The following is a 27,037-nucleotide window of genomic DNA, read 5'->3' on the forward strand; positions in this document are numbered from 1 at the left end:
CAAAAGTCTCCAGTCTCCGACCTTTTTCACGCTCAGAGTTACTTCTTGGGTACTGGTTAATGTGAAGTCGGAAACAAATGAATATCAATATCAATCAATAAGCGACACTTGACTTCTATTCATGCCTGAGATTTTGTTCACATTTTCAAATGAGTACTTCACAATATCCCATCAATAGTGAGTATATTTTAGAACAAGTCAGTGGGCTATACTCATGTAGTCCTTGGGGGCGAGGTTGCGCCCACGTTGCTGACCCCTGCGCCGGAGTCAGCAACGACCCCGGATCTGTGAAGTGAAGATTTTACACAAGCGACAAGATGTTTACAAGCCCCAAGTCGAGCAATAACAAGGGCAGAGTCTCCGGCACCAGTTCTTCTTGCTGGTCTCTCGCGCTGAACTGGAGCCTAAGGTGCAACCCTGTGAAACCGAAGTCTCAGTTTTCTGGTGTCTGTCTGATTCGGACAGGCTTGGGGCACCGGTCGAGTCTCTGTCCGCGGAGCGAGTGCTACTCTTTTTGGCCTTGTGTGCGTCTCGCATCCGGAGTAAAGCCGCTTTCACAGCTTGGAGCTTCTCCTCCATGTCTGACGCAATCACGCGCTCTTCGTCGGGCCGGATGGAAGGAATGCCGGGGACGTGCCGGAGGAAGTGCTCCTTCATCATCCGAACCATCTCCAGTTGCTCCCTCAGCTGGCATCCGAGCTCGCCAACGACCCTCTCGGCGGCCGCGGCGTTTTCTCTCTCCTTTCGCTGACTTTGACGAAGCTGCGTCCTCAGGTCGTCGATGACCTTCCAGTTGGCACACAGCTTGTCGGCGTTTTGCCTCTCTTGGTTTTCAGATATCTTTATCTTGCTTTTCAGCGTGTGAATCTCGATCCACAGCTGAATCTTGCTGTTTTTCGTCCGGTTCCCCTGAAGGTATTCCAGGACGGCAAACTGGCTCTTGATTTTACATTTGATGTGCGCTCTTTCCTTCGGGTGACATGACAGGAGACGAACTTTGTTGGCGTTGAGGTCTTTGGTGACATCGGTCACCAGCTTGTCAATGTAGGACATGACATTATAGTGCTGGCCGGAAGCGTACGCGTCTGCCATGTCGATAAAGAAAAAAATAATGTCATTGCCAGCACAAAAATGAAGAATGAATACCTTTGTTGCATCATAAAGTCATTGTTGGCATCATAAAGGAAGCAGCCCGTCACCGTGTTTAAGTCGGCGGACTCCTCGGCCAATGTTTCCCAACCTTTCATGAACCAAGGCACATATTTTACATTTGAAAGTCATCTTTGTAACTTCCTGTGTGGAGTTTGCATGTTCTCCCCATGCCCGCGTGGCTTTTCTGCGGGTATTCTGGTTTCCTCCCACATTCCAAAAAACATGCATGGCAGATCTTTTACATTTGAAAGTCAGCTTTGTAACTTCCTGTGTGGAGTTTGCATGTTCTCCCCGTGCCCGCGTGGCTTTTCTGCGGGTATTCTGGTTTCCTCCCACATTCCAAAAAACATGCATGGCAGATTAATGGAATGCTCTAAATGTTTCCTAAGTGTGAGCACGGATGGTTCTTCGTCTCTGTGTGCCTTGCGATTGGCTGGCAAGCGGTTCAGGGTGTCCCACCCCCTGCCCCCGCCTACTGCCCGAAGACAGCTGGGATAGGCTCCAGCGACCCTTCTGAGGATAAAACGGATCAGAGAATGAATGGATGGATGGAAGTCATCTTGGCATACCACCAAAAAAAAAAGTCACAAAAGGTTCAATCACGGGCGGCCCGGTAGTCCAGTGGTTAGCACGTCGGCTTCACAGTGCAGAGGTCGTGGGTTCGATCCCGGCTCCGGCCTCCCTGTGTGGAGTTTGCATGTTCTCCCCGGGCCTGCGTGGGTTTTCTCCGGGTACTCCGGTTTCCTCCCACATTCCAAAAACATGCGTGGCAGGCTGATTGAACACTCTAAATTGTCCCTAGGTGTGAGTGTGAGTGCGAATGGTTGTTCGTCTCTGTGTGCCCTGCGATTGGCTGGCAACCGATTCAGGGTGTCCCCCGCCTACTGCCCGGAGACGGCTGGGATGGGCTATAGCACCCCCCCGCGACCCTAGTGAGGATCAAGCGGTACGGAAGATGAATGAATGAATGAGGTTCAATCACGTACCCGATGCCATCTTGTAGAAGAACATTTCATTTTTCTGCCTGTCATTATATGTCACTGGCATAGATAGGTGGGAAAAAAATGAGCCTTGTTTCTAAATGAATGCGTTTGTAATGGATTGAGGTCAGTCAAGCGCGCAGCAGAGAGCAGGACTCAGATCTGATCTTAGTTTTTAAGGTTTGGTGCCTTCGACCATCTTTGTTACTGATTTATAGCTTTTTTGTTGTATATGTTAGTTGCACTTTGTATGCGGCGATGGCTGTTTGAAAGATGGGGAGGGCAAAGGTTCTTTTGTGGCCTTGAAAGTCAAGCTGCTCGGGATTTGCCGTCGGAGATGACAGCCACACTCGTCTTAGTGAGAGTGTGAGGGTCTTGAATATAAGACCTGGTATCATACAATTACAATACAATTGGATTTCGTCACTGTTTTGGAAACATTTTTTTTTCTCTCGTGGAAGACTGCAGATGTAGAGAATGGAGTTGAGACAGGGATGGATGGGATGTTTGAAAGAACCGGGTGTAGCCTCCCGATACGATTTTCATGGAGAAGAGTGAGATTTGCCTGCCTGACTGCCTGCCGCCAGAGTACAAATATTACAAATATTTTCAGATCATTCATTCATTCATTCATTCATTCATTCATCTTCCGAACCGCTTGATCCTCACTAGGGTCGCGGGGGGTGCTGGAGCCCATCCCAGCTGTCTTCGGGCAGTAGGCGGGGGACACCCTGAATTGGTTGCCAGCCAATCACAGGGCACACAAAGACGAACAACCATCCACGCTCACACTCACACCTAGGGACAATTTAGAGTGTTCAATCAGCCTGCCATGCATGTTTTTGGAATGTGGGAGGAAACCGGAGCACCCGGAGAAAACCCACGCAGGCCCGGGGAGAACATGCAAACTCCACACAGGGAGGCCGGAGCTGGAATCGAACCCGGTACCTCTGCACTGTGAAGCCGACGTGCTAACCACTGGACTACCGGGCCGCCCTATTTTCAGATCATTTAAATACAATACCTGTTTACAAGAAAATCTGCACACAAAATAGGCACAAAATTTTTAACTTGTATGCAGCAGTGCTCAAAATGAGAAAAAAACAATGACATGTCGCATGTTGTCGTTTTGAGAGGTAGCGCGCCGACGGCCTGGGTTTTTATGCTATTTATTGAAACAACATTGTGAAGCGAGGAACAGGAAATGTTCAAGTAGCTTTATAGAATTGAAGATCTGAACCTTACCCTCCTCCCAAAACAACTGCATATAAAAATAACACCATTAGGGTCAATACGGGACTGGTGCACGACTTGGGTTCTCTTTTGTCTATTCACTCGGACCATAAAGCCATTATTTTTATTTATTTATTTTTGTTGTATTTTTTTCTTATCTTATTTGATGTTGTTTTTAAGATTGTATTCGTGATTTTAACTGCCTGTTGTAAGGTGTGCTTGAGTTTTTAGAAAGGCGCCCACAAATAAAATGTATTATTATTCATTCATTCATCTTCCGAACCGCTTGATCCTCATTAGGGTCGCGGAGGGGGAGAGCTGGAGCTTATCCCAGCTGTCTCCGAGGCAGTAGGCGGGGGACACCCTGAATCGGTTGCCAGCCAATCGCAGGGCACACATAGACGAACAACCATCCACGCTCACATTCACAACCTAGGGACAATTTAGAGCGTCCAATCAGCCTGCCACGCATGTTTTTGGAATGTGGGAGGAAACCGGAGCACCCGGAGAAAACCCACACAGGCCCGGGGAGAACATGCAAACTCCACACAGGGAGGCCGGAGCTGGAATCGAACCCGGTACCTCTGCACTGTGAAGCCCACGTGCTAACCACTGGACTACCGGGCCGCCCCATGTATTATTATTATTATTATTATTATTATTAAGACCAAAGATCTCCTCAACCACATTTTTTTTTCTTCTCCACATTCAAGTATGGGCACACCTAAATCTTCAGCTACATTTGATTGCTTCTTGCTTGGCAATTCTACACTACTAGCTGGTTCGCCGCCCTCCGGGCGGCTCATCAGCTAGTTCCTGCGGAAGGCTGGTAAGGTGGGCCTTCGGCCCACAAAAGTGTTGTTGCTTGGTTCAACTTTTTGTTCATCTTCATTGCTTATCGCGAAAATAAAGAGATGTTTAGCTCTACTAAATAACTAACAATTTTATTGCAATGCTTGTGGGTAGACAACATTTTTTCGCTAAGATGCCCGCACGATCGCAGTGAGCCACTGCCTGAGCGGCGCAGTGGCGGCGCGGTGAAGTAGGTACGTTTTGAAAAGGGACAGACGGAAGGACAGACCGCGTGCGGGACGACGCGCAATATATATATAGATAGTTATAGATAGTTATAGATTTTGTTGACATAAAATTGGTAACTACTAGTGGGAACTAACAAAGTAGACGTATTTTGAGTATTGTCCTACAGGGCGATATATACACACTCAAAATACGGAGTTACCAATTTTACAAAAACAAAATAGTGGAGTGTTGACAAGGAACATACAATTAAGTCAAGTCAAGTCAAGAGTATTTCTCGAGCACTTTCAAACAGCCATCGCTGCATACAAAGTGCTGTACATGGAGCGATTTAACATACACAATAAACAGTAAGACGAATCTGTAATAAAGGCGGTAGAAAGCACCAAGCAGTAAAATCAAGAACAAATCTAAGTCATGCTGAGTCGAATGCCAAAGAATACAAGTGAGTTTTGAGGAGGGCTTTAAAGATTAAATTCAGCGGAATAATCCCCAAATTTCGCGGTGCGCATCACCATCACGCTTATCGACTTCAGATAAGCACACGTTTTTGTCCGACGTCATCATGAAGGCCTTCATCATCGAGTATTTGCATGATGTCACCTTTTCAAAATAAATGGATGAGTCATTGGCAACTGTCAGGATTGGACCGTTGCGGTACGTGATGTCGCACGGCTGCTTTCTTTCAAAGGTGCTTCAAAAACTCTTTTTTTATTTTTTGGGGGAGGTGGGGGGGGGGGGGTGTTGCTCACAACACGCCCCCTATTTCAACGTTGGAGTATGAAGCACGTCTCGGATAAGCGAGATAAAATTGGCAAAATGGCGCAAAAAACCAAATTCCACATCAGCAAGACGACTTGCAAACCCAAACAAAATTTTAATTCCAAGATGGGGGAACCGGAAAACTTTGATCGCTACCTTGAACAAAAGAAGGTCCAACGCGACGAAGCCATGGCGGTCAAGCGGGCGGATAATTTGCGGCTGATGGAGGCCATCGCGGCCCAGGAGGAAAGGGTGAAAGGTCTCCAGCTGGTCCTCGAGAGACAGAAACTCATCAATGAGAACTTCCGGGAGATGGCGGACAAGAAATTGACCGAGGAGGGCGTCCGTTTTGAAAAAATGAACAGGTACAAACTCATCAAAAATGCGGAAATCAACAAAATCAAAGAGCAAATCTGGGAAATGAAAAAGGAGATCCCCGAGATTGAGGACACGCTGAGCAAATACCAGCGCTACAAACGCAGCATTTTCAAACTGGCGGCCTCCGACGAGCAAAACGGTCATCTCGCTCTACCGGATCACGAACAGGTGTTGGAACGGATGGAAAACCTGAGGGAGCAAAACCAGTTTTTGCTCCCTTACGCCGTGAAGAACAACTACGCGCTGCTGGGGCAGCAGCAGAAATTTGAAAACAGCAGGAAGAAGAACGAGCAGAACCTGGAGAACCTGCGGACGGAGATCAGCAGCGTGAGGGCCAAAATTCAGGAGGAGATCAACACGTCCTTAAAAATCTCTCAGATGGTGAAGCTCTACAAGGAAAATCGCAACGCCGAGCTGGAAAAGGAGTTGGACTCGCTGAGCGCCAAGGTGACCAAAGTGTATCGCTCTTGTTCCTCTTCCAGCCATTTCTTGAACCCGTTGAAGAAAATGAAGCACGTGGAGGAGCAGGTGTTCAAGCTCATGTCCAAAATCGACTCCATCCCGAAGGAGCTGCTGAAGAAAATGCAAAGCAACTTCTATCGCAAGAGAGTGCAGGAAGAGGAACAGCGGATGCAGAGGGAAAGGGAGGACAAAAGGCTACGCAGGTCCGAGCTGAGGTCCGAACAGAAAAACAAGATGAACCAAAAAGACGTCCGTCCCAAACGCGTCATGATACGCTACAAAATGGCCGTCCGGCCCAAGGCGGCCGGCAAGAAGGCCCAAGCCGCCGAGAAAAAAGCCAAAACCTTCGACGACGAGATCTGGGAAGACGTGCTGCAAGCCGGCGACGGCGCCTGCGTCCTTTTGCCGCGGCTCCACGCCGACAAGGCCAAAAACGCCAAGAAGGCCAAGGAGCAAAACGTGCCGGTTCCCGACGTCAAGCCGCCGCGCAAAAAGACCGTCAAGGTCGACCTCGAGCCGGCGCTCTTGCCGCCCATCCCGGCAAAGGAGAAACCGGCGGAAGAACTCGTGCCGCCGCCCTTCCCCATCACGCCGCCCGACTTCGCCGACCCCCTCGGGCTCCTCCGTGCCGCCAAACGAGACGCCCCCTCGTTCCGTTCGCAGGGCATCAGCAAGTCTTTGCTCCTCCAACTGGGACGGCAAAAAACGGGGCCGACGTGGACCTAATAGAGACTCCTGGGAAAGGAGCCGAGTCGAGGAAGCACTCAGGGGGGGGGGGCTTTTCTGGCCTGGCCCACGAGCCGTACATTCGAGCAGTCACCCTTTTCTAGGTCGGATGGGCGATTAAGTTTTTTTTTGGGGGGGGGGGTTCCCCTACAAACAAATCCTCAGGTCTTGTGGAATTCTGCTCGCCGTTCCGTTTTTTGGTGGCCATTTTTGGCCGTACTGATGTGACATAGTCCAAGGGCGCCAAAGTTCCATCCATCCGTTTTATAATCCGCTTATCCTCACGATGGTCGCGGGTGTGCCGGAGTCCACCCCAGCTGTCTTCGGGTAGTAGGCGGGGGACACCCTGAACTGGTTGCCAGCCAATCGCAGGGTACACTGACAAACAACCAGCCGCGCTCACACTCACACCTACGGACAATTTGGAGACTTCCATTCACCTACCGTGCATGTTTTTGGAAGGTGGGAGGAAACCGGAGTACCCGGAGAAAACCCACACAGGCACGGGGAGAACATGCAAACTCCACACAGGAAGGCCGAAGATGACTTTCAAATGTGAAATATGGCTCATGAAAGATTGGGAAACATTGGCCGAGGAGTCTCCCGACTTAAACACGGTGACAGACTACCCGCAGAAAACCCACGCGGATAACATGCAAACTCCACACAGGAAGGCCGAAGATGACTTTCAAATGTGAAATATGGCTCATGAAAGATTGGGAAACATTGGCCGAGGAGTGTCCCGACTTAAACACGGTGACAGACTACCCGCAGAAAACCCACGCGGATAACATGCAAACTCCACACAGGAAGGCCGAAGATGACTTTCAAATGTGAAATATGGCTCATGAAAGATTGGGAAACATTGGCCGAGGAGTCTTCCGACTTAAACACGGTGACAGACTACCCGCAGAAAACCCACACGGATGACATGCAAACGCCACACAGGAAGCCCGAAGATGACTTTCCAATGTGAAATATGGCTCATGAAAGATTGGGTATACATTGGCCGAGGAGTCTGCCGACTTAAACATGGGGACAGACTACCCGCAGAAAACCCACGCGGATAACATGCAAACTCCACACGGGGAGGCCGGAGTTGGAATTGAACCTCTGCACTGTGAGGTCGACGCGCTAACCACTGGACTGGATTGACCCAAAGAACGGGGAAGTCCATAAGCACGCCGGCTAACAATTAGCACCTATGTGGTGTTCTTGCTCCATTTTCAATGGATATCTGAACACAAACGGTGCTGCAACACATGCAGACAGATCATAACAGTACCCACAAGCATAGATTCTATAAACTGTCGTACGGAGAAGCCGCTAGAGCGGGCGGACGCCCAGTGCCTTTTCACTATCTTGTGGGGAAAATATGGTCGTCGTAATAACGTTGACGTTGTAAAGGTGTTTGCTGTTGGCAAAATGTGAACGTTATAGTGGTGGAAACATAAACAGGATACATTGAAACGAGGTTCAACCGTCGTTTTTTTTCTTTGCATTTGAAACGTATCTTTTCTGATGCAAGTTGCATGCAAGAGATTCTCTGGGATTTACTTCAGCGCAATATATGTATCCTAAATTGTTCTCCACTTCTGCGTGCACTTGAACGCACCATTGTTAACACTAATAAAAATGAAAGAATTTAAATGCCAACAAAAATGGCAAACCGTCTCATGACTTCAGGTTCCTTTATTATTCTGCCACAGAATTACATCATCATACACATCCACAACTAAATATCAAAAAAAAAAAAAAAAGAAAACCAAAAGTCATCTCGAACACATTAGCCCGGAAAACCAAAATCATTCCTCCCCCCACCGGAGAGAAACTAAACCACTGTCACCAAATTACAGTACAAAGATCACGAGATCACACGCAAGATGCGATTGGTCAGCAAGTGTGAAACGTCAATGGCACTTGTTTTGAGGCTCCCAACATCCACTCACGGGAACCCTGTTGGTGAAAACCATTACGTCGCCCCCCCCCTACCCCCAACCCCCCCGGCATAATTTTTGATTTCAAAATGCATTAAGACACACGCAAACCATATATATGAATGTATATAGCGTACGGCTAACACAGTAGCACTCTCATTAGCTCACAGCATGGCAACAATGATACTTAGCATGCCGCCATGGGTAAATGAGGGGGGGGGGGTTGTGTTTTGGACTATTTTTATTTGATTTTTTTTTTTTTACCGCAGGCTTTTGATCACTGAGGAGCAAAAACAGCGTCATAATTGGACTCAACTTGATTCATGGCACACACTCGGCAAAAAGAAAAGGCCAGCGCAGTCACTAACGGAACCCACGCACGTCAAGCACAAGATCTGAATAGATCACACAGAGAGGGAGAGCAAGCACGTGCATGACGGCCGAAAGCACAACAGACGTTTGGGGGGTGTGGGGGTTAATACAACAGCGAATCTTCTTTCGATTTTTTTTTTTTTAATACAGCAAGATTGTCCACAACATTTGGTAGCATTACTCGAAATGAACCTGAGGGCTATCACACAAACCGCTGACTTCTTCAAGGGGATTTTTTTTTCTTCAGCGGAGACCAACGACAGCGACACGTTGAATAGTAAACACATTTTCCGATTTCAATTCCACTTGACAATAATTGTATGCATGCGGTTGGTGGCTGGAATGCCTTTTTTTTCTCCCCCAAGGAAATCTATTTTGTTGCGAAGGTGTTAAAAGTTTATATTTGCACGGTTGTTCTCTCGCCAAGCTCTCAGGATACACGTTTCAACTTGATGTTGCGCACTCGCCACGCTGCTGCGGGGCCCGATTAGAATCCCAGGTGACAAAATACACAATTAAAGTCATCCTGGGGATGTTTTTTTTTCTTTCTTTTTTCTTAATGTGCATTTTAGAGCAAGGCTGCGTCGGTCCAAGTGCCATTCGATGGCTCACTCTGCCTCTAGTGGCGAAAACAGACAAGTGACCAACTTTAGGCAAAGACCAAGTGCTGCTGGTCCAACAGGCATTGGGTGAAGTTGTTAATTGGTCCGATGGCGCTGAGTGACATGGCGTTGTCCCGCCCCCAGAGCAGGTTGGGCCCAAACACCACAGCCAGGTTGCTGTTGGTCATCTTATTCACGTCACTGTTGGCCGTTACCTGTTCGGGCACACAAGCAGAGGAAGATGATTATTTTTATTGAAACTCCGAAAACTTCATGAAAATGGCGATTCCTGGGCAAAAAACGAAAAAAAAAAAAAAAAGCAGCTTTTTGTAAAAGCATGCATTGCGAGCACGCGAGGCACCACTGCCACCTAGTGGTCGCTTTTTTACATGATTTACAATGCAAACGGCTTATTCACATTCGCAGATTGCATCAGACCCTCCTCGTCTCTATGATGCAAAAAACAAACAAAAAAAGACAGACGTACAAGTACGTCCTTGGTAGGCGGGGCCTAATTGAAAAAGACGTACAAGTACGTCTTGTGGAATGAAAGAGTTAATACCGCATTATTCGATTCAAATTTTCAGTAGGATATCCGAATAGCAAGAATATTTAATCACCGCAGTACCCAAATTGTGGAGTTGAAATTCAAACAAAGTTGAAGGTCAAACAGAGGTGACATTGCAGAGAACGCCGATTATCAGTTCGACCGTACCTGTGCCAGAAACGTGATTAGGTATCTGAGCGCGGCGTAGTTCTCCTCCGGCAGCGACTCCACCAACGTCTTCATGACAGTCACCTGACTGTCACTGGGCACAGCTTGACATAAAAACAAAGGCCGCAGTGAGTGAGGACTCACGCGGGGGGGCACGGCGGGCGACATTTTGAACGACGCGTGGCAAAACCCACAGGCAAAATTGACAATGTCGTTGTAGAGCTGGTAGGTCAGCAGCGGCTCGGGCAGCTCCCTCAGGAACTTCTTCAAGATCACGGCCGCCAAATGGACGTCTTCCATCTCTCGGAAGTTCACGGCTTCGCCTGCAGCAACGGCAAACGCGAGGGAAGGACTCGTATTGTGTTTTGTTTTCATGGCACCCTCCTGCGGGTGTTCGAGATGCGTTCCGTTGAGTACCGTATTTTCCACCCTAAAAGGCGCACTGGATTATGAGGCGCACATTCAATGAATGGCCTATTTTGTAATTTTTTACAAAATATATATTTTTTGTATATATTTGACATCTTTTTTTATATATATATATATCCATCCATTTTCCGAACCGCTTGATCCTCACTAGGGTCGCGGGGGGTGCTGGAGCCTATCCCAGCTGTCTCCGGGCAGTAGGCGGGGGACACCCTGAATCGGTTGCCAGCCAATTGCAGGGCACACAGAGACGAACAACCATCCACGCTCACACTCACACCTAGGGACAATTTAGAGTGTTCAATCAGCCTGCCACGCATGTTTTTGGAATGTGGGAGGAAACCGGAGCACCCGGAGAAAACCCACGCAGGCCCGGGGAGAACATGCAAACTCCACACAGGGAGGCCGGAGCTGGAATCGAACCCGGTACCTCTGCACTGTGAAGCCGACGTGCTAACCACTGGACTACCGGGCCGCCCTATATATATATATATATATATATATATATATATATATATATTGTTTTTACAATACATTGGGCGCGCCGCATTATAAGACGCAATCTACAATGCATCCACTAGATGGAGCTACGCTCAAGGAAAAGCCAACAGAACGATCAGATGTCAGTAAAACTTATTGAACAAAGCAGCGACGCAGTTCACTTAACCATCAGCAAGTTATAACATTGGCGGCCCGGTAGCCCAGTGGTTAGCACGTCGGCTTCACAGTGCAGAGGTTCGAATCCAGCTCCGGCCTCCCTGTGTGGAGGTTGCATGTTCTCCCCGGGCCTGTGTGGGTTTTCTCCGGGTACTCCGGTTTCCTCCCACGTTCCAAAAATATGCATGGCAGGCTGATTGAACACTCTAAATTGTCCCTAGGTGTGGGTGTGAGCGCGGATGGTTGTTCGTCTCTGTGTGCCCTGTGATTGGCTGGCAACCGATTCAGGGTGTCCCCCGCCTACTGCCCGGAGACAGCTGGGATAGGCTCCAGCACCCCCCGCGACCCTAGTGAGAAGTTATAACATTGACTCGTTAACGTTGAACTCTCTTGCCGCCGCTCTATTTCCGTGTTCAGCTGCGTAACCCGTTCGCCTTCAATTTGAACATTGTAAGCATGTCTGGAGCGAGGAGCCATTTTGGGGTTGACATATTACCGTAATGATCATACACAAGGCGCATCAGATTTTAAGGCGAAAATGGAAGCTGAAGGGCAGCTCCCGTAACTTTAAGATCTCATCCGGGATGCTGCAATATCCGTTTTTTGAAAGGCATTTGCAAAATGGAATTTGGGTGTTAAACCAACACCCGTTTGCACGGACAGTGCGGGCTAGCTTAGCGCATGGGGAAACGCCCCATTTATAAGTGTTTCGAGTTGTAAGCTAAAATAAACTGGATGCAAAAATTGAAACGCTTGCGACCTGAGTTATATCGGAGTTGAATCTCCTTCACCAAAGTCACATTGGCGGAACGTCGGAAGATTCCCTCGATTTCCAGACCTCAAAAACAAAAAAAAACAACAACGAAATTTAGACCAAAACAAAACCGTTTCAAGCTGCCATTTCGTATCGGGCCGCGGCGAAGTCACCTTGCTCTGACAGGAAGCTAATTGTGTTTCTCATGACTACAGGAACAGGATCTCCATCTGGACTTCTCTTCCTCAACCTGACAGACAGAAACACACGCACACACAATCCGATTAACCGTAATGTCTTTGACACTGGGAAGTGTCAAAAAGAGGTTACTTGCAATTCAAGGGGGACCCCAAAGACCTGGTTGGGCTGAGGAGGACTGCGAGGAGGGGACACAGGAGGCAAGGAGGTCGGCTTCAGGGAGGCTCTCAGCTTGTTGTCGTATCTGCACGCACACGCGCGCACGCAAACACGCGCAGCCGTCAGTTCCGGCGTTCGGGGCGATTGGCGGGTTTTTGGGTTCCGATTTGTCCCGGGCCACAAACGAACGACAAATTCTTACTCTTTGACACGGGCTGGAATGACGAGCTGCTCGCACTTGACCACGTCCTCCAGCTCACTCAGATAGCTCACGTAGTTGAGTTTCCTTCCAAATTTGAAACTGGACCACCCCACAAATAATAATAATAATTCCACACACGGTAAATCTTTTTGATATGCTGCACAACAACGTACCTGATGATGGGTTTGAAGAGGATCAGCAGGGTCTTGATGAACATGGTGGGATGGACAATATACAAGGCTTTGATATTCTTCTTGTACCTGGCAGACAAAAACAAACGACTCCCACTGAATACGAGTCGCCAGACAAAATCGGGATACCGTCGGGGCCGCGTGTAAACTCCATCCATCCATCCATCATCTACCGCTTATCCGGGGCCGGGTCGCGGGGGCAACAGCTTTAGCAGGGAAGCCCAGACTTCCCTCTCCCTAGCTACTTCTTCCAGCTCTCCCCGGGGGATCCCGAGGCGTTCCCAGGCCAGCTGGGTGACATAGTCTCTCCAGCGTGTCCTGGGTCTTCCTCGGGGTCTCCTCCCGGTGGGACATGCCCGGAACACCTCACCAGGGAGGCGTTCAGGAGGCATCCGAATCAGATGCCCAAGCCACCTCATCTGGCTCCTCTCGATGTGGAGGAGAAGCGGCTCGACTCTGAGCCCCTCCCGGATGACCGAGCTCCTCACCTTATCTCTAAGGGAGAGCCCGGACACCCTGCGGAGAAAACTCATTTCGGCCGCTTGTATCCGGGATCTCGTTCTTTCGGTCACGACCCATAGCTCGTGGAAACTCACTTCCTGTCAAATTCCCTGTAAGCGTCCCGCAGCCAGCTGAGCGACGGCTTGTTCTCTCTGGTCAGTCCGTGGTGGAAGTAGATCAGGGTGTAGTCGCTTTCCACGTACTGGTCCAATGTTCCTTTCAGGTACCTAAAAGGACAAAAGCAGATCAGGATACTGTTAAGAAATTATTCCTCTTTGTCAGTTGGATTTGAAAGAAACAATGTATCGGATTTTCCGGACTATAGGTCGCAGTTTGGCTGCGGAGCGATTTATGGGTGAAATTATTAGCTCATTATGATATCATTTCACATGTTATTTTCACTTTAATCCACAAGAGGCCGCTCTAGACCTGTTGTTGATAAAATCACGAGGAGTCTGATGTAAGCGACATAGAAGACGAAGAGCTGCATATTCTGCCTCCGGAGTTGCTTTAAAGTGGCACAGAGGATGAAGATTCCATTGGATCGAGTGATTTAGAGTGACATTGATGGTTCGGTGAATTTGTTAGCATGTTCTTTATGCGAGAGTTATCTGAGAGAACTCTTAATATGTTACTTGAAGATCCCAGGCCCGTTCTCAGTTTGTCGTTTATGCGTCATGTAACGTGAGCATATTGTACACTTATTCAGTGTGTTGTTTTCCATTTCATTTTGTTTTTAATTGTCTTTCAAGATGACGTGTCTGTTCTCGGGGTTGGATTTTATCACATAAATGTCCCCTCAAATTGCGACTTATATACTCCAGTGCGACTCATGTATGTTTTTTTGTTTTTTTGTTCTTTATTATGCATTTTATGGCTGGTGCGACTTATACGCAGGAGAGACTTATAGTCGGTACGGTAGTATGGTGTTGAAGGTATTTACAATCACCTTTCATGCTCTCTCACCCCCCAGCACTTTTAGGACCTCTCACTTTTAGAACCACATTTTTCATCTTTATTTACCGCAATAATTTTATTCTGTCGGGGCGTAATTTTCGTACTGTCAAAATAACAAGTTTGTCAGAAAAAGGTGGCTTGCTTCACTTCCCACGACATTGATTCATTCAAGTTGTACTTCTATCAGATAGCATCGCAAACTCTCATCAATGCTACCCCACCCCGAAAAGATATCCGATCTCATATTTGTTAGTCTCAACGCGGCTGCAAAGCCCAACGGCATGCTGGGCCCCCGGCATGCAAAAAAGCCTTTTAACCCATGGGTCCTTCAAATAAAAAAAACCCTAAGTTACGCATTTTACAATTTTTGTAATGATGTATTTTGTGTTATACAAACATTCTTTTTTTTTCCAAACACTCAAAATGTTCAGAGTCATCTGTGCTATCCATACATATATAGTTTTTATTAGTTCTTTGAGATTTTTTATTCTTTATTTTTTGCAAAATGAAAAAAAAATTTGTGTCTGGAGGTTCCAACCAAGAAAAGTTGCACAATTGGAATGACCTCAACCCAACAATGTGGCATGCATACGTCTGTCCAAGCGAAAACAAAGCGATTGACGTAAAAATCGCGTGAAATGCATGTTTACACATCAGGTTTACGATGCATTCAAAAATATGAATTATAATGGGTCTCTGTGGTGCAAAATATGTCAATTGTGAAGATTACGGAATTAAAACCTTTTTTATTATTGCTGCAATGCCTGAGAATTATCAGCCGGTGACGTCATGAAATTTAGGCCATTTTAGGACCCCCCCCATACGTTTCAGCTCTCTTGTGTTTTTCCGAATGCCTTTGCCTTTGATTCAAAGACATCATTTTACATTTATCGCAAGCGGTGGACTACGAGGGTTAATGTGTCATAAAGGCAAAACACCCATCCGAACTCATCTTCACAAACTCATTACTTACAAGTTGTTTGAGCCGAGAGTGATGCAATAAATAAAACGTTTATTCAGCGGAGGCCAACGCGCAAAGGAAAATGAGCTCGCGAGGAAGCATTGCAGCGATCGATTTGAACGATTTGATCGATTTAAATGGATCGAAGTTGACTTTTGTTCAGTTATTGTTGAAAAAAACCCCAACAACAACAACTTGCAGACCTTGAATACAGGTGACAATTATGCGGCATACGTAGGACGTAGATGGAGTTTCGTAATGCTTGTCAGACATAAGTTGCGTTCAGGAGCGCCGACGTATTTGTTTGAAAACTATTTTCAACACTAGTTAATATTGTGTAACAATCACACACAAAGTGAGGTCGGACCATTAGTATCCATTTGTGGAAATATAAGAATTTGACTATATTTGGACAAAAGGTCATGTATTAATTTAAACAAAAAAAAGGATTTTGTAGATTTGGAGGTGGCAAGCGGGGCGTGTCTCACTAGAATACGGACGCTCCTGCAGGGAGCGTCTGTATTTTCCGGAAGGAAAAAATGCAGACGCTTTTGCAGGGAGCGTCTGTATTTTCCGGAAGGAAAAAATAATGTAATTGCAGGATTAACTGGGGCTTTTGGGATTTGCAAAGGAATCAAGGTTGGTTTGGCCAGACGACAGTGTTTCCGTGTTTTCTTTGCTCGGCGACAAAGTCTCCAGGGAAAGTGTTGCTCTTCAGCACAGAGTGAAGCGTTTCCTCAAGCTGGCCCGCGAATGGCTTTCGTCCGTCTAATTCTGAGCCACGTCAGAACAAGCTTGCGACTTACACAAGGCGCTTGGCATCATAAGTCAAAATTCGGCCAATTTGATTTTTCTTTCCGCACCTTGATACTATTCTTCAGTCCTTTTGTGTGTGTGTTATGTTCATCAATTATTCATTCATTCATTCATCTTCCGAGCCGCTTGATCCTCACTAGGGTCGCGGGGGGGTGCTGGAGCCTATCCCAGCAGTCTTCGGGCAGTAGGCGGGGGACACCCTGAATCGGTTGCCAGCCAATCACAGGGCACACAGAAACGAACAACCATTCGCACCCACACTCACACCTAGGGACAATTTAGAGAGTTCAATCAGCCTGCCACGCATGTTTTTGGAATGTGGGAGGAAACCGGAGCACCCGGAGAAAACCCACGCAGGCCCGGGGAGAACATGCAAACTCCACACAGGGAGGCCGGAGCTGGAATCGAACCCGGTACCTCCGCACTGTGAAGCCGACGTGCCAACCACTGGACTACCGGGCCGCCCTCATCAATTACAATGGTCAATTTTTTAAAAAATTATTTCAATCAGAGAGACGAGTTAACTTTTCTCAAATGCTTTTTTCAATCTGCCCATCATTTTTTTTCTGGCGCATCAGTTTTTCACCCCCCGCCACCCCCAAAAGAAAAAATGTATTACCGTAATTAAGGGTTGTGTTTAGCAACGAGTGAATTTTTTTTTTTCTGAAACACCGCAGCTGTAAAGTACGAGGCAAGGTCAACACTGCTTTTGCAGTGCTCGCAGAAAAAAAAAAAACTCCTAGCTGGGATTGACTCACATCAACAGCTTCTGATGGTCCAGTTGGTGCTGGGGCGGCATCCTGCAGGCGTTAAAGACGATCACTTTTCTGCCAAAGTTGTCGTCACCTACGAGGCGACGAGAGAGGGGAAAAAAAAAACACACACACACACACAAATAAAACAACAGTGAGCAACGACAAGAGGACGAGGTCCGTAAAAGTTGGCCGGTAGCCGACTCGAGCGAGCAGATGGGCCTCAACTGACCGGCGACTTCGATGATTTGATGCCGGGCGATGTCATAGAAGGGATGGTCCCAGGGCAGGTGCGGGGAACCGGCATCAAAGTGCTGAGAGACATCAGTCTCTGATATCAACACACAAACGCAAACAATTAGCATCGCTTCAGCACACTTTCAAAACGTCCCCCAAAAAATGTCGTTGATGTATTTTTAGCGCTTATCTTAAGACTGCTTCCATCCATCCATTTTCTGATTCACTTATCCTCACAAGGGTGGCGCGACTGCCTATCCCCCTTTTCCTCAACTGGCGGACCGCGATCCACGACCGGACCGCCGACCTCCTCTGTCCGGACCCTCGGCAAATTGTATAAAATAATAAATTATAAAGTGATTTTTACGTTATGCATTTTCTATTTTAGGACTATAATCTGCGCATTACCGCGATCGCTTGTTAACGATGCGCTGATTGGCTCCTCTGAACTTAAGGTGTGCCCATACATCAGCGTCACGCATTCAAAATGGATGATTGTGTCAGGAAACAGACGCATGCGCGACGCCACAGTGTGCTCACAGCTTCAGCACAGGAGAGCCACATTAGACAAGATCGCGGGACGTTTCGATTGTGTGCAGTTTTGCTCCCGTCTACCCGGGGGATCTTTGCAGCTGTTTAACAGCAGAACACCGCAACATGTTAAATGAACATCCCAATGGCGTCCTCAAATAATATTTGCATGCCTCAGACATTGCATTCACCTTTAGTGGAAGAACAGCACTGCACATTCCTGTGCTCCCTTGTGTCAGTATTTAAAATGGTTCTTAACTCCTCTTCTGATATATTTTTCAATTTCAGATGGGATGTTAAAAGGGGAATTGTACAAATGAAAATATTTGTTTTCATTTTTAGTATTTATTTTGGTAAAATTAGTATTTTGTTTTGCTTTTGTTAAATTAAGGGGAAAAAAAGACAATTACTGTTTAACAAAGTTAAATTAAAAAATGTCTTATTTCCCTAAAAGGGCTATTTCTATTATTAAGCAGGCACAACTTAATAAAATAAAAGAGTTCCTCTGCCTCAACACAATACCTCTCATTATTTGCTGTGTACTGGCAAAGTGAATAATTGTTATTTTCATCCATCCATCCATCCATCCATCCATTTTCCGAACCGCTTGATCCTCACTAGGGTCGCGGGGGGTACTGGAGCCTATCCCAGCTGTCTCCGGGCAGTAGGCGGGGGACACCCTGAATCGGTTGCCAGCCAATCGCAGGGCACACAGAAACGAACAACCATTCGCACTCACACTCACACCTAGGGACAATTTAGAGTGTTCAATCAGCCTGCTCCGCATGTTTTTGGAATGTGGGAGGAAACCGGAGCACCCGGAGAAAACCCACGCAGGCCCGGGGAGAACATGCAAACTCCACAAAGGGAGGCCGGAGCTGGAATCGAACCCAGTACCTCTGCACTGTGAAGCCGACGCGCTAACCACTGGACTACCGGGCCGCCCCTGTTATTTTCATGCACCCCATTATTGGTTGGTTGTGAGGAGTGTTGATTTGTATAAGCTTGGCTTGACCATACTAAATTGGCATATAGCTCTGCCCCCCATGACCGCCGTGCATGGGACCGGACCTTGGTCTTATAAAAAAATAAAAAGTGGACCGACAGCATTTCTAGTTGAGGACCACTGGTCTATCCCTTCACCTTTTTTTTTTTTTTCCCCAACCGATGATCCTCAGTAAGGTTGCGGGTGTGCAATTACCTCCGGTTCCCTTCCTATTGTCTGCCAGGCATCTCGTTTGTCCAGTTTTGAATGGAACTAATTGTCGTGAAAAGGCGCGACGCATGAAGACGGCTGTCATCAGCACCCGTCCATAACCTTCACTCGACATCGATTTACTCGACGACAAATCCATTTACAGATCAAACGTCCATTAAGGACACAAAAAGCGAACGCGCGAAACGCCAGGGAGGTTGATTGTGATTTCATTGGAATATTGTCGAAGTGATGACATTTGAAATGATTTGAAAATGGAAACACTGGCAGATGTATTGAAATAATATTATTTATGGGCGGCCCGGTAGTCCAGTGGTTAGCACGTCGGCTTCACAGTGCAGAGGTACCGGGTTCGATTCCAGCTCCGGCCTCCCTGTGTGGAGTTTTCATGTTCTCCCCGGGCCTGCGTGGGTTTTCTCCGGGTGCTCCGGTTTCCTCCCACATTCCAAAAATATGCATGGCAGGCTGATTGAACACTCTAAATTGTCCCTAGGTGTGAGTGTGAGTGCGAATGGTTGTTTGTCTCTGTGTGCCCTGCGATTGGCTGGCAACCGATTCAGGGTGTCCCCCGCCTACTGCCCGAAGACAGCTGGGATAGGCTCCAGCACCCCCCGCGACCCTAGTGAGGATCAAGCGGTACAGAAGATGAATGAATGTACAGATTTATCGGTTTCCTACATTACTCAAAAATTGTTGCTAATTATTGTAAGGAATCGATGACTTCACATAGATCATGATCATGAACTAATAATTAAGGCTAAAAAGTCGGACGCTTAGTCAGACCCCCCCTCCCAAAAAAAAAAGACGTATAAATACGTCATGGGTAGCAAGCCATAGCGGATTTTCAAGACGTCATGAGGATTGAATGAGTTGAGGGTAGTTTGAGCATTCTCCCCCCCCCCCAGAAGCATGTCCCAAACTTTTCATTGATCAGTAACCAAATGACGAGTTCGATTATTGACAGACTGTTGTTGTCCAGACAGGGTTATTGATGTCAGAGAGAGGAAAGGTGGCCATTACTGAGGACGTTAAAGCGGGAAGCGTGGGTGTGAAAAAGGACGCTAAAGGCTTCAGCTCCAGTCGGCGCCGGTACGACCATTGTGCAAAATGGCGTCACAAAAAAATGGCGCCTATGTAGAGATCCGCTTACAAAACACAGATTAAAACGCAAGCTATCAGTTACGCGGAGCACCGTGGGAATGGAGCGGCCGCGAGAGAATTCAAGGTCAACTACTCCATGGCGCTTAGTGCTTTTTGTTTGATGAAACGGCGCCACCTATCCATCTGGGCAAGGACTACCGTGATTTGCGGCAACATCCGGCGAATTCCATGGAAGAGCCGGCAAACTTCCGCTCCTACTGCAGTCCGGTCAAGTGTCATTTTTTTTGCGTTCCGTGAAATCAATTTACCGGTCGATCTACGTCCCAACCCTCATCTATGGTCACGAGCTATGGGTCGTGACCGAAAGAACGAGATCCCGGATACAAGCAGCCGAAATGAGTTTTCTCCGCAGGGTGTCCGGGCTCTCCCTTAGAGATAAGGTGAGAAGCTCGGTCATCCGGGAGGGGCTCAGAGTCGAGTCGCTTCTCCTCCACATCGAGAGGAGCCAGATGAGGTGGCTTGGGCATCTGATTCGGATGCCTCCTGAGCGCCTCCCTGGTGAGGTGTTCCGGGCATGTCCCACCGGGAGGAGACCCCGAGGAAGACCCAGGACACGCTGGAGAGACTATGTCACCCAGCTTGCCTGGGAACGACTCGGGATCCCCTGGGGAGAGCTGGAAGAAGTAGCTAGGGAGAGGGAAGTCTGGGCTTCCCTGCTAAAGCTGTTGCCCCCGCGACCCGGCCCCGGATAAGCGGTAGATGATGGATGGTTGGATGGAAATCAAGACGCTTTCTTCGAGATTTTAGACAGCTCTAACTTGGCTTCCATTACCGACTGTAATCTCAACCAACCCCGCCCCAAATTCCTTCAAACGCGCTTGGGCTACGGCAAGTGATAAGTGATACTTTGCATTATGAAAAACAATAACATGATTGTCAAACGCTTCCAGCTCGAACGCATCACCAACGTGGACGAGGTGCCGAATTACAACTCACGAAAGGACTTGGTCAGGCCGATTCTGACACCGCGGGAGGGGGCAGTCGATGATTGTGTTTTCAATTTGAGAGCAACTGTGATTAATGAAAGGAAATGACACGAAAAAGCAAAAAAAAAACTGTTCCTAATGTCCGACAACTAGCGGTCGGCACTTTCTACAAACCGTTTCTGTGAGTTCAATGCCCATTTTCCGGGTGAATATCCGGAAAGTGTCGCTTGTGAGTGTTGCTCCGCTCACCCGACTTGCTGAGAGCAGCGTCATCCGCCGGCCATTGGTGGTCCTCTAAAGTGGCCAGCTTCAGGTGGCTCAGCTGTGCCGTCGTCGGGTCCTCGCTCAAGTCCACAAGCAACTCGGAAGACATTGCACACCACGGGACGGTGCAGCACGCAAAGCACTCAAGACTGAAAACACGCTTAACACACAAACGCACACATACATACACACACTAATGGCACATGGAGGTCCTGGAAGAGACAAAAGTGGTACACATATATCAGATACACATGGCCGCGAATCGGGTCAAGTTCATTGGATCTTTTCATTAATACTGTTTGTATTTGAGATCTAATAAGATATCTTTTATTCGTCCCACACTGGGGAAATTTACAGCCTCCAGCAGCAAGAATGTATGTAGAAAGAAAAAAGAAGAAAGAGAAAAAAACAACAAACTACTATTACTACTTAGCAGTACTATTTACAATTTTCCTTCACATCATTTAATTATTATTATTATTATGATAATAATTCATTCATTCATTCATTCATTCATCTTCCGAGCCGCTTGATCCTCACTAGGGTCGCGGGGGGTGCTGGAGCCTATCCCAGCTGTCTTCGGGCAGTAGGCGGGGGACACCCTGAATCGGTTGCCAGCCGATCGCAGGGCACACAGAGACGAACAACCATTCGCACTCACACTCACACCTAGGGACAATTTAGAGTGTTCAATCAGTCTGCCATGCATATTTTTGGAACGTGGGAGGAAACCGGAGCACCCGGAGAAAACCCACGCAGGCCCGGGGAGAACATGCAAACTCCACACAGGGAGGCCGGAGCTGGAATCGAACCCGGTACCTCTGCACTGTTAGGTCGACACGCAAACCACCGGGCCACCCGTTCCATAACTCAAAACCTTCATTCATTCATTCATTCATTCATCTTCCAAGCCGCTTGATCCTCACTAGGGTCGCGGGGGGTGCTGGAGCCCATCCCAGCCGTCTCCGGGCAGTAGGCGGGGGACACCCTGAATCGGTTGCCAGCCAATCGCAGGGCACACAGAGACGAACAACCATTCATGCTCACACTCACACCTAGGGACAATTTAGAGCGTTCAATCAGCCTGCTACGCATGTTTTTGGAATGTGGGAGGAAACCGGAGCACCCGGAGAAAACCCACACAGGCCCGGGGAGAACATGCAAACTCCACACAGGGAGGCCGGAGCTGGAATCGAACCCGGTACCTCTGCACTGTGAAGCCGACGTGCTAACCACTGGACTACCGGGCCGCCTATAATTCATAATTATAATAAAAATAATCTTGAGCAGGTCAATTTAATGTAATAATGTATCATAATAATATACAGCCCGCGTCGTTAAATCAACACTTCCTTGACTTTGTCACGCGACAAATCCAATTTCAATGTAGTCGGGACATTGTGTTCAGCATGAACATCCATCCATTTTGCAATCCGCAAAATCCTCACAAGGGTCGCGGGCGGTGCCGGAGCCTATGCCAGTTGTCTTGGGACAGTAGGCGGGGGATACCCTGAACCGGTAGCCAACCAATCGCAGGGCACACGGAGACAAACAACCATCCGCGCTCGCACTCACTCCTAGGGACAATTTAGAGTGTTCAATCAGCCTGCCGTGCATATTTTTTTTTAATGTGGGAGGAAACCTGAGTACCCGAAGAAAACCCACGCAGGTCAGGGGGAAAACATGCAAACTCCACACAGGGAGGCCCGAGCCGGGATCAAACACACGACCGGGCCGCTCAGTATAAACTTAGCTTACTTTCTGTCAAATTATTACTGTATATGTTTTATGTTCAATAAACAAATGAAACGAAACAAAACCCATTGGTACTAACATAGCCGCATACCATCACAGACGTTGACTTTTGAACTTTGCGCCTGAAACAGTCCGGATGTTTTTTTTTCCCTCTTTGGACACGACTTCCACAATTTCCAAATGAAATTTGAAATGTGGACTGGTCAGACGGCAGAAGACTTTTCCACTTTGCGTCAGTCCATCTGAGATGAGCTCAGGCCCTTAGATGCCGGCGGTGTTTCTGGGTGTTGTTTCGGGGCGCTTGTGTCTTGCGCCTGTAATGGGCAGCATTTTTCACAGCCCCGCTTTGTTCAGCGGAGAGATCGGTGCTGTTAAACGGTCTGCGGCTGGATGGATGCAAGTCTTGAGGAGCCGACGACGAGAAGAAAGGAGCGTCAGCGCGGAGCGCCGATGCGGATTTGGAACTGGGAGTCGCGGCTTGGAGTTTGAAGCGGATTACGCGGGACAGGAGAAGTGAACTAATCTCTTTTCGTCAATGGACGCTACAGCTTTGTTGTTTGCTTTCAAAACTTAGCTTGTAGCAGACGTGTGCACATTTTTCAGCATGGCGTCTCTGATCCACTGGTGAAAGGACACTTTGATCCTCTCCTCTTTCATCTATAACTGCTTCAGACAACAAAGTGTATGCAGAAATGTGGTGAAGATTGCACGACTGTCTGTGTGTGTTGTGTTATTTTTGTTATTTTGACTTCAAAATGCCGCCGCGAGAGTGGCTGTCTTTCCAGCAGCTCCTATATTTTGTTGTTCTACTTCTTCCTTTCATAACTTTGCTGCTGTGAATTGGGAATTTCTCCATTGCGAGACTAATAAAGGTTTTCTCATCATCTCATTCAATATTGGTTTTCAGGCAAACACAGGGCACACAGAGACAAAGAAAAAATTTGCACTCACAGTCACCGCTCCGGACAATTTAGAGTGTTCCATTAACCTGCCATGCATGTTTTTGGAAACCCACGCAGGGCACGGGGAGAACATGCAAACTCCACACAGGAAGGTCGGACCCAGAATCGAACTCAGGAGCCCTGCATCGCGAGGTCAACATGCTAACCCGTTGTCCACCGTGTCCTGCATGTATAATCCAGCCAATCTGATATTGTTTATTTTCATCAAGATTAATGTACTGTTTGCGTTTGTTAAAAAAAATTACAAAGGGAGGATGACTTTGAAAAAAAAAACAGTTAAATCTCAATCACAAGCCTCCTCGCTGCCCATCTTCAAAGCCCTCCTCAAAACGCACTTGTATTTCTTTGGCATTCGACTCAGCATGACTTAGATTTGTTCTTGATTTTACTGTTTGGTGCTTTCTACCGCCTTTAATTACCGATTTGTCTTACTGTTTATTGTACATGTTAAATTGCTCCATGTACAGCACTTTGTATGCAGCGATGGCTGTTTGAAAGTGCTCTAGAAATACTCTTGACTTGACTTGACAATATTGTTGGGAAAAATTGCAATCAGATTAGTTTTTAAATGTGTTTAGACCTAACATAAGACATCTCATATTATCTTTGGCCAATGACCGAATGGATCTTGCCCAGTGCTTTTGTCACATATCAACTTCAGCTCACACACTGCCCACATATACATACTGTACATCTCCCAACCCCCATTAACACACACACACACACACACACACACACACGCACGCACACACACACCGTGCGCAGCCTCCAATGTGTGGTCTAATGCTAGTTGACAGAACGTTGCCTTAAAATAAATGCTGTTACTAACCAGCAGGAAGAGGCCATGTCACTGCTGTTGTCCAACCACATACGAGCGCAACTGTGTGGTTGTGACACAACGCAAACACCCTCCCTACAGCCAAACACGCAGAAATCACCACTGTTAGTGCATCGACCAATGCGATGAAGGACATTTGTATTTTTTCATGCTGTGGAGCAGGTTCTGATTGTTTTAGCTTTAAGTCTTCCTGGAATTTGCTCACGTTTGTTTCAAAACATCAGTTGAAGTAGCAACGTGACAAGTGGCCGCGATCTTTGTAGAATTAAAAAAAAAAAAAAATTAAAAATGGAATGAGCACTTCCAACGCCTCTAAAATCCTCCATCACAAAGAAACTCATTTTAGGGCATGTCAGCGTTTAAACATCACAGAAATGTTGCCCCCTTGATGTTTCTGAATTTCATTCTACACCAGCAATTGGTGGATATTTTGAACTGAAATTTGTCAGCCGACCGGAGAGCAGGGCTCCTTGAATAGAAGACGAAGTTGAGAAATAATTCTACTCTAACTTCCTCCAAAATACGTTGTTTTTCAAATTTTAAAAAATTAATTCAATCCCCGCAACACATCGTCCAATTTTCAAAACTCCTGGCTCGTTGTACTCAGGTTGAAGGGGCAATTCCAGCCAGACTTCGACAGACTTTTGGGGAAATCTTGTCACGTTGCCAGTTAAAAGATGGTTATGGAAGCGCTCGTTGAGGGGGGGGGGTTAATATAAATTCATGATCATTTTTAATGTAATGGGAGAATTCCATCGATGCCAGTTGAATGAACAGGGGAATGTTGCCAAACTGAAGTCCATATTGTTCCTTTTTATAGCATATGATCATTGAAAGCCAATCAACATCACCTTTCGTTGGTTGCAGTCAAGAAGTGCATTTAAATTTGAGTAAATTGCTTCAAGACATTCATCCAGCCATTTTCTACGCTTCTCCTCATTTAGGGATGCAAGTTCTCGCCGGACATTCTCTCCCGTGTTTGCGTTCCCACATTCCACATACATGCATTTTACCTTCAAGGATGAGGACTCTATATTGATCATAAACGTGAATGTGATTGCGAATGGTTGGTTTGCCTAACCAGGCCAGGGGGTTAACTCGTTTCTCACCCCAAAGTCAGCTTGGACAGACTCTCGCTCACCTCCTACCCAACAAAGACAAGCAGCATAGAAGAGAGATGGATGGCTACTCTACGGATCAACATCCGGTGCTAAAACCTCCTAATGTGGCACCCCCCCCCCCCTCACCTCCACCACAATTCAGTTTAAAAAGCCAAAATCGGAATCAAATGTCACGCGTCGACGAAACGGTGTCACACATGAGCAAAAGGAAACAAATCAAGGAATTCAAATGACGCTGGCGTCCACTTCCAGTGCGGAGGCTAATGAAGCTAACTTTAGCAGCCCTAGCTTGTAAACACAGAAGAACGCTGCGACCCAGCTGACAAACACATATTTATATTTCATTATCTGGTAACGTCGTTCCCTATTCATGCTTTCGTAAGATTAGCGATTATTAAAGATAAAAAAAAAATGTTGACATCGTCGCATATAATTATGTCATGTAAGAATAACAAAGCGCGCCAGCAACGGTGCGACATGCCGAATGCGATGTCATCATGTTCATATTCAAACATTTATACAAAGAATACAAATCATAATAGGTAATAATGCGGTGTTTTTATTCACCTGGAGATCTTTGTGATGTTTTTCGCTCGCAGCACTGAACGCACACAAGCGGCGTTACACCTTTTCCGCTTCTGCACTTTCAAAATAATCATTTCCTGCTCCCTCGTCCGGGACCCTTTCAAGATAAAAGCAATCTTATGAAAAAGAGTGCGACCTCTCGAGGTCTGACTGTGAAATTACAGTATCTTAGTCCACCTCAAGTGATCGAAGAAAAAAACAAGAGAAACAATTTTAACCTGGCAAAATAAATTAATTTGCTCAGTTTTATGAGTACACACATACATATTAGCCTGCATGTATTCCAATACGACTATACTGTAGCCCAGTGTACTATAACAATGATGCGGTCATGCTTTAATGAGGTGAGGCTTAACAAGAATGCTACAAAGTGGAATGCAGGTTGAAAAAAGACAGCCTGCAGGTCTCTTTCCAAATCCTAAAAGATTGCTTGCAGCTGAGGTGCGATAAAAAAAATGTTTACAGAACAGCATTTACTGTCTGTCTGTTTATCTATCTATCTTTAAAATT

The 27,037-nt window shown here is 47.0% G+C and overlaps 1 protein-coding gene across 1 annotated transcript; it reads right to left on the bottom strand.

Annotated features, from left to right (window-relative positions):
• Nucleotides 1-9,401: 9,401 nt before the first annotated feature.
• Nucleotides 9,402-26,580, bottom strand: arhgap1 (Rho GTPase activating protein 1). Its single transcript, XM_052059250.1, has 13 exons — nt 26,510-26,580; nt 21,252-21,478; nt 17,164-17,262; nt 16,938-17,025; nt 13,541-13,672; nt 12,927-13,013; nt 12,754-12,852; nt 12,529-12,636; nt 12,368-12,444; nt 12,201-12,278; nt 10,552-10,680; nt 10,358-10,461; nt 9,402-9,857 (listed from the first exon to the last, which is right to left on the bottom strand). The coding sequence occupies exons 2-13, from the start codon at nt 21,373-21,375 to the stop codon at nt 9,690-9,692; spliced, it is 1,293 nt and encodes a 430-aa protein (XP_051915210.1). The 5' UTR covers nt 21,376-21,478; nt 26,510-26,580; the 3' UTR covers nt 9,402-9,689.
• Nucleotides 26,581-27,037: the final 457 nt, after the last annotated feature.

Source organism: Hippocampus zosterae, chromosome 2, assembly GCF_025434085.1.
Source record: "Hippocampus zosterae strain Florida chromosome 2, ASM2543408v3, whole genome shotgun sequence".
Taxonomy (NCBI): Eukaryota; Metazoa; Chordata; class Actinopteri; order Syngnathiformes; family Syngnathidae; genus Hippocampus; species Hippocampus zosterae.

What these genes read in the sequence shown, in the direction of transcription:
- arhgap1 (XM_052059250.1), bottom strand. Translation starts at nt 21,375, where the DNA reads ATGTCTTCCGAGTTGCTTGTGGACTTGAGCGAGGACCCGACGACGGCA. An exon ending in TAGCTTCCTGTCAGAGCAAG is followed by an intron (nt 12,279 to 12,367) that starts GTGACTTCGCCG and finishes TTTGTTTTTGAG; the next exon opens with GTCTGGAAATCGAGGGAATC. An exon ending in CGACATTGTCAATTTTGCCT is followed by an intron (nt 10,462 to 10,551) that starts GTGGGTTTTGCC and finishes TTTTATGTCAAG; the next exon opens with CTGTGCCCAGTGACAGTCAG.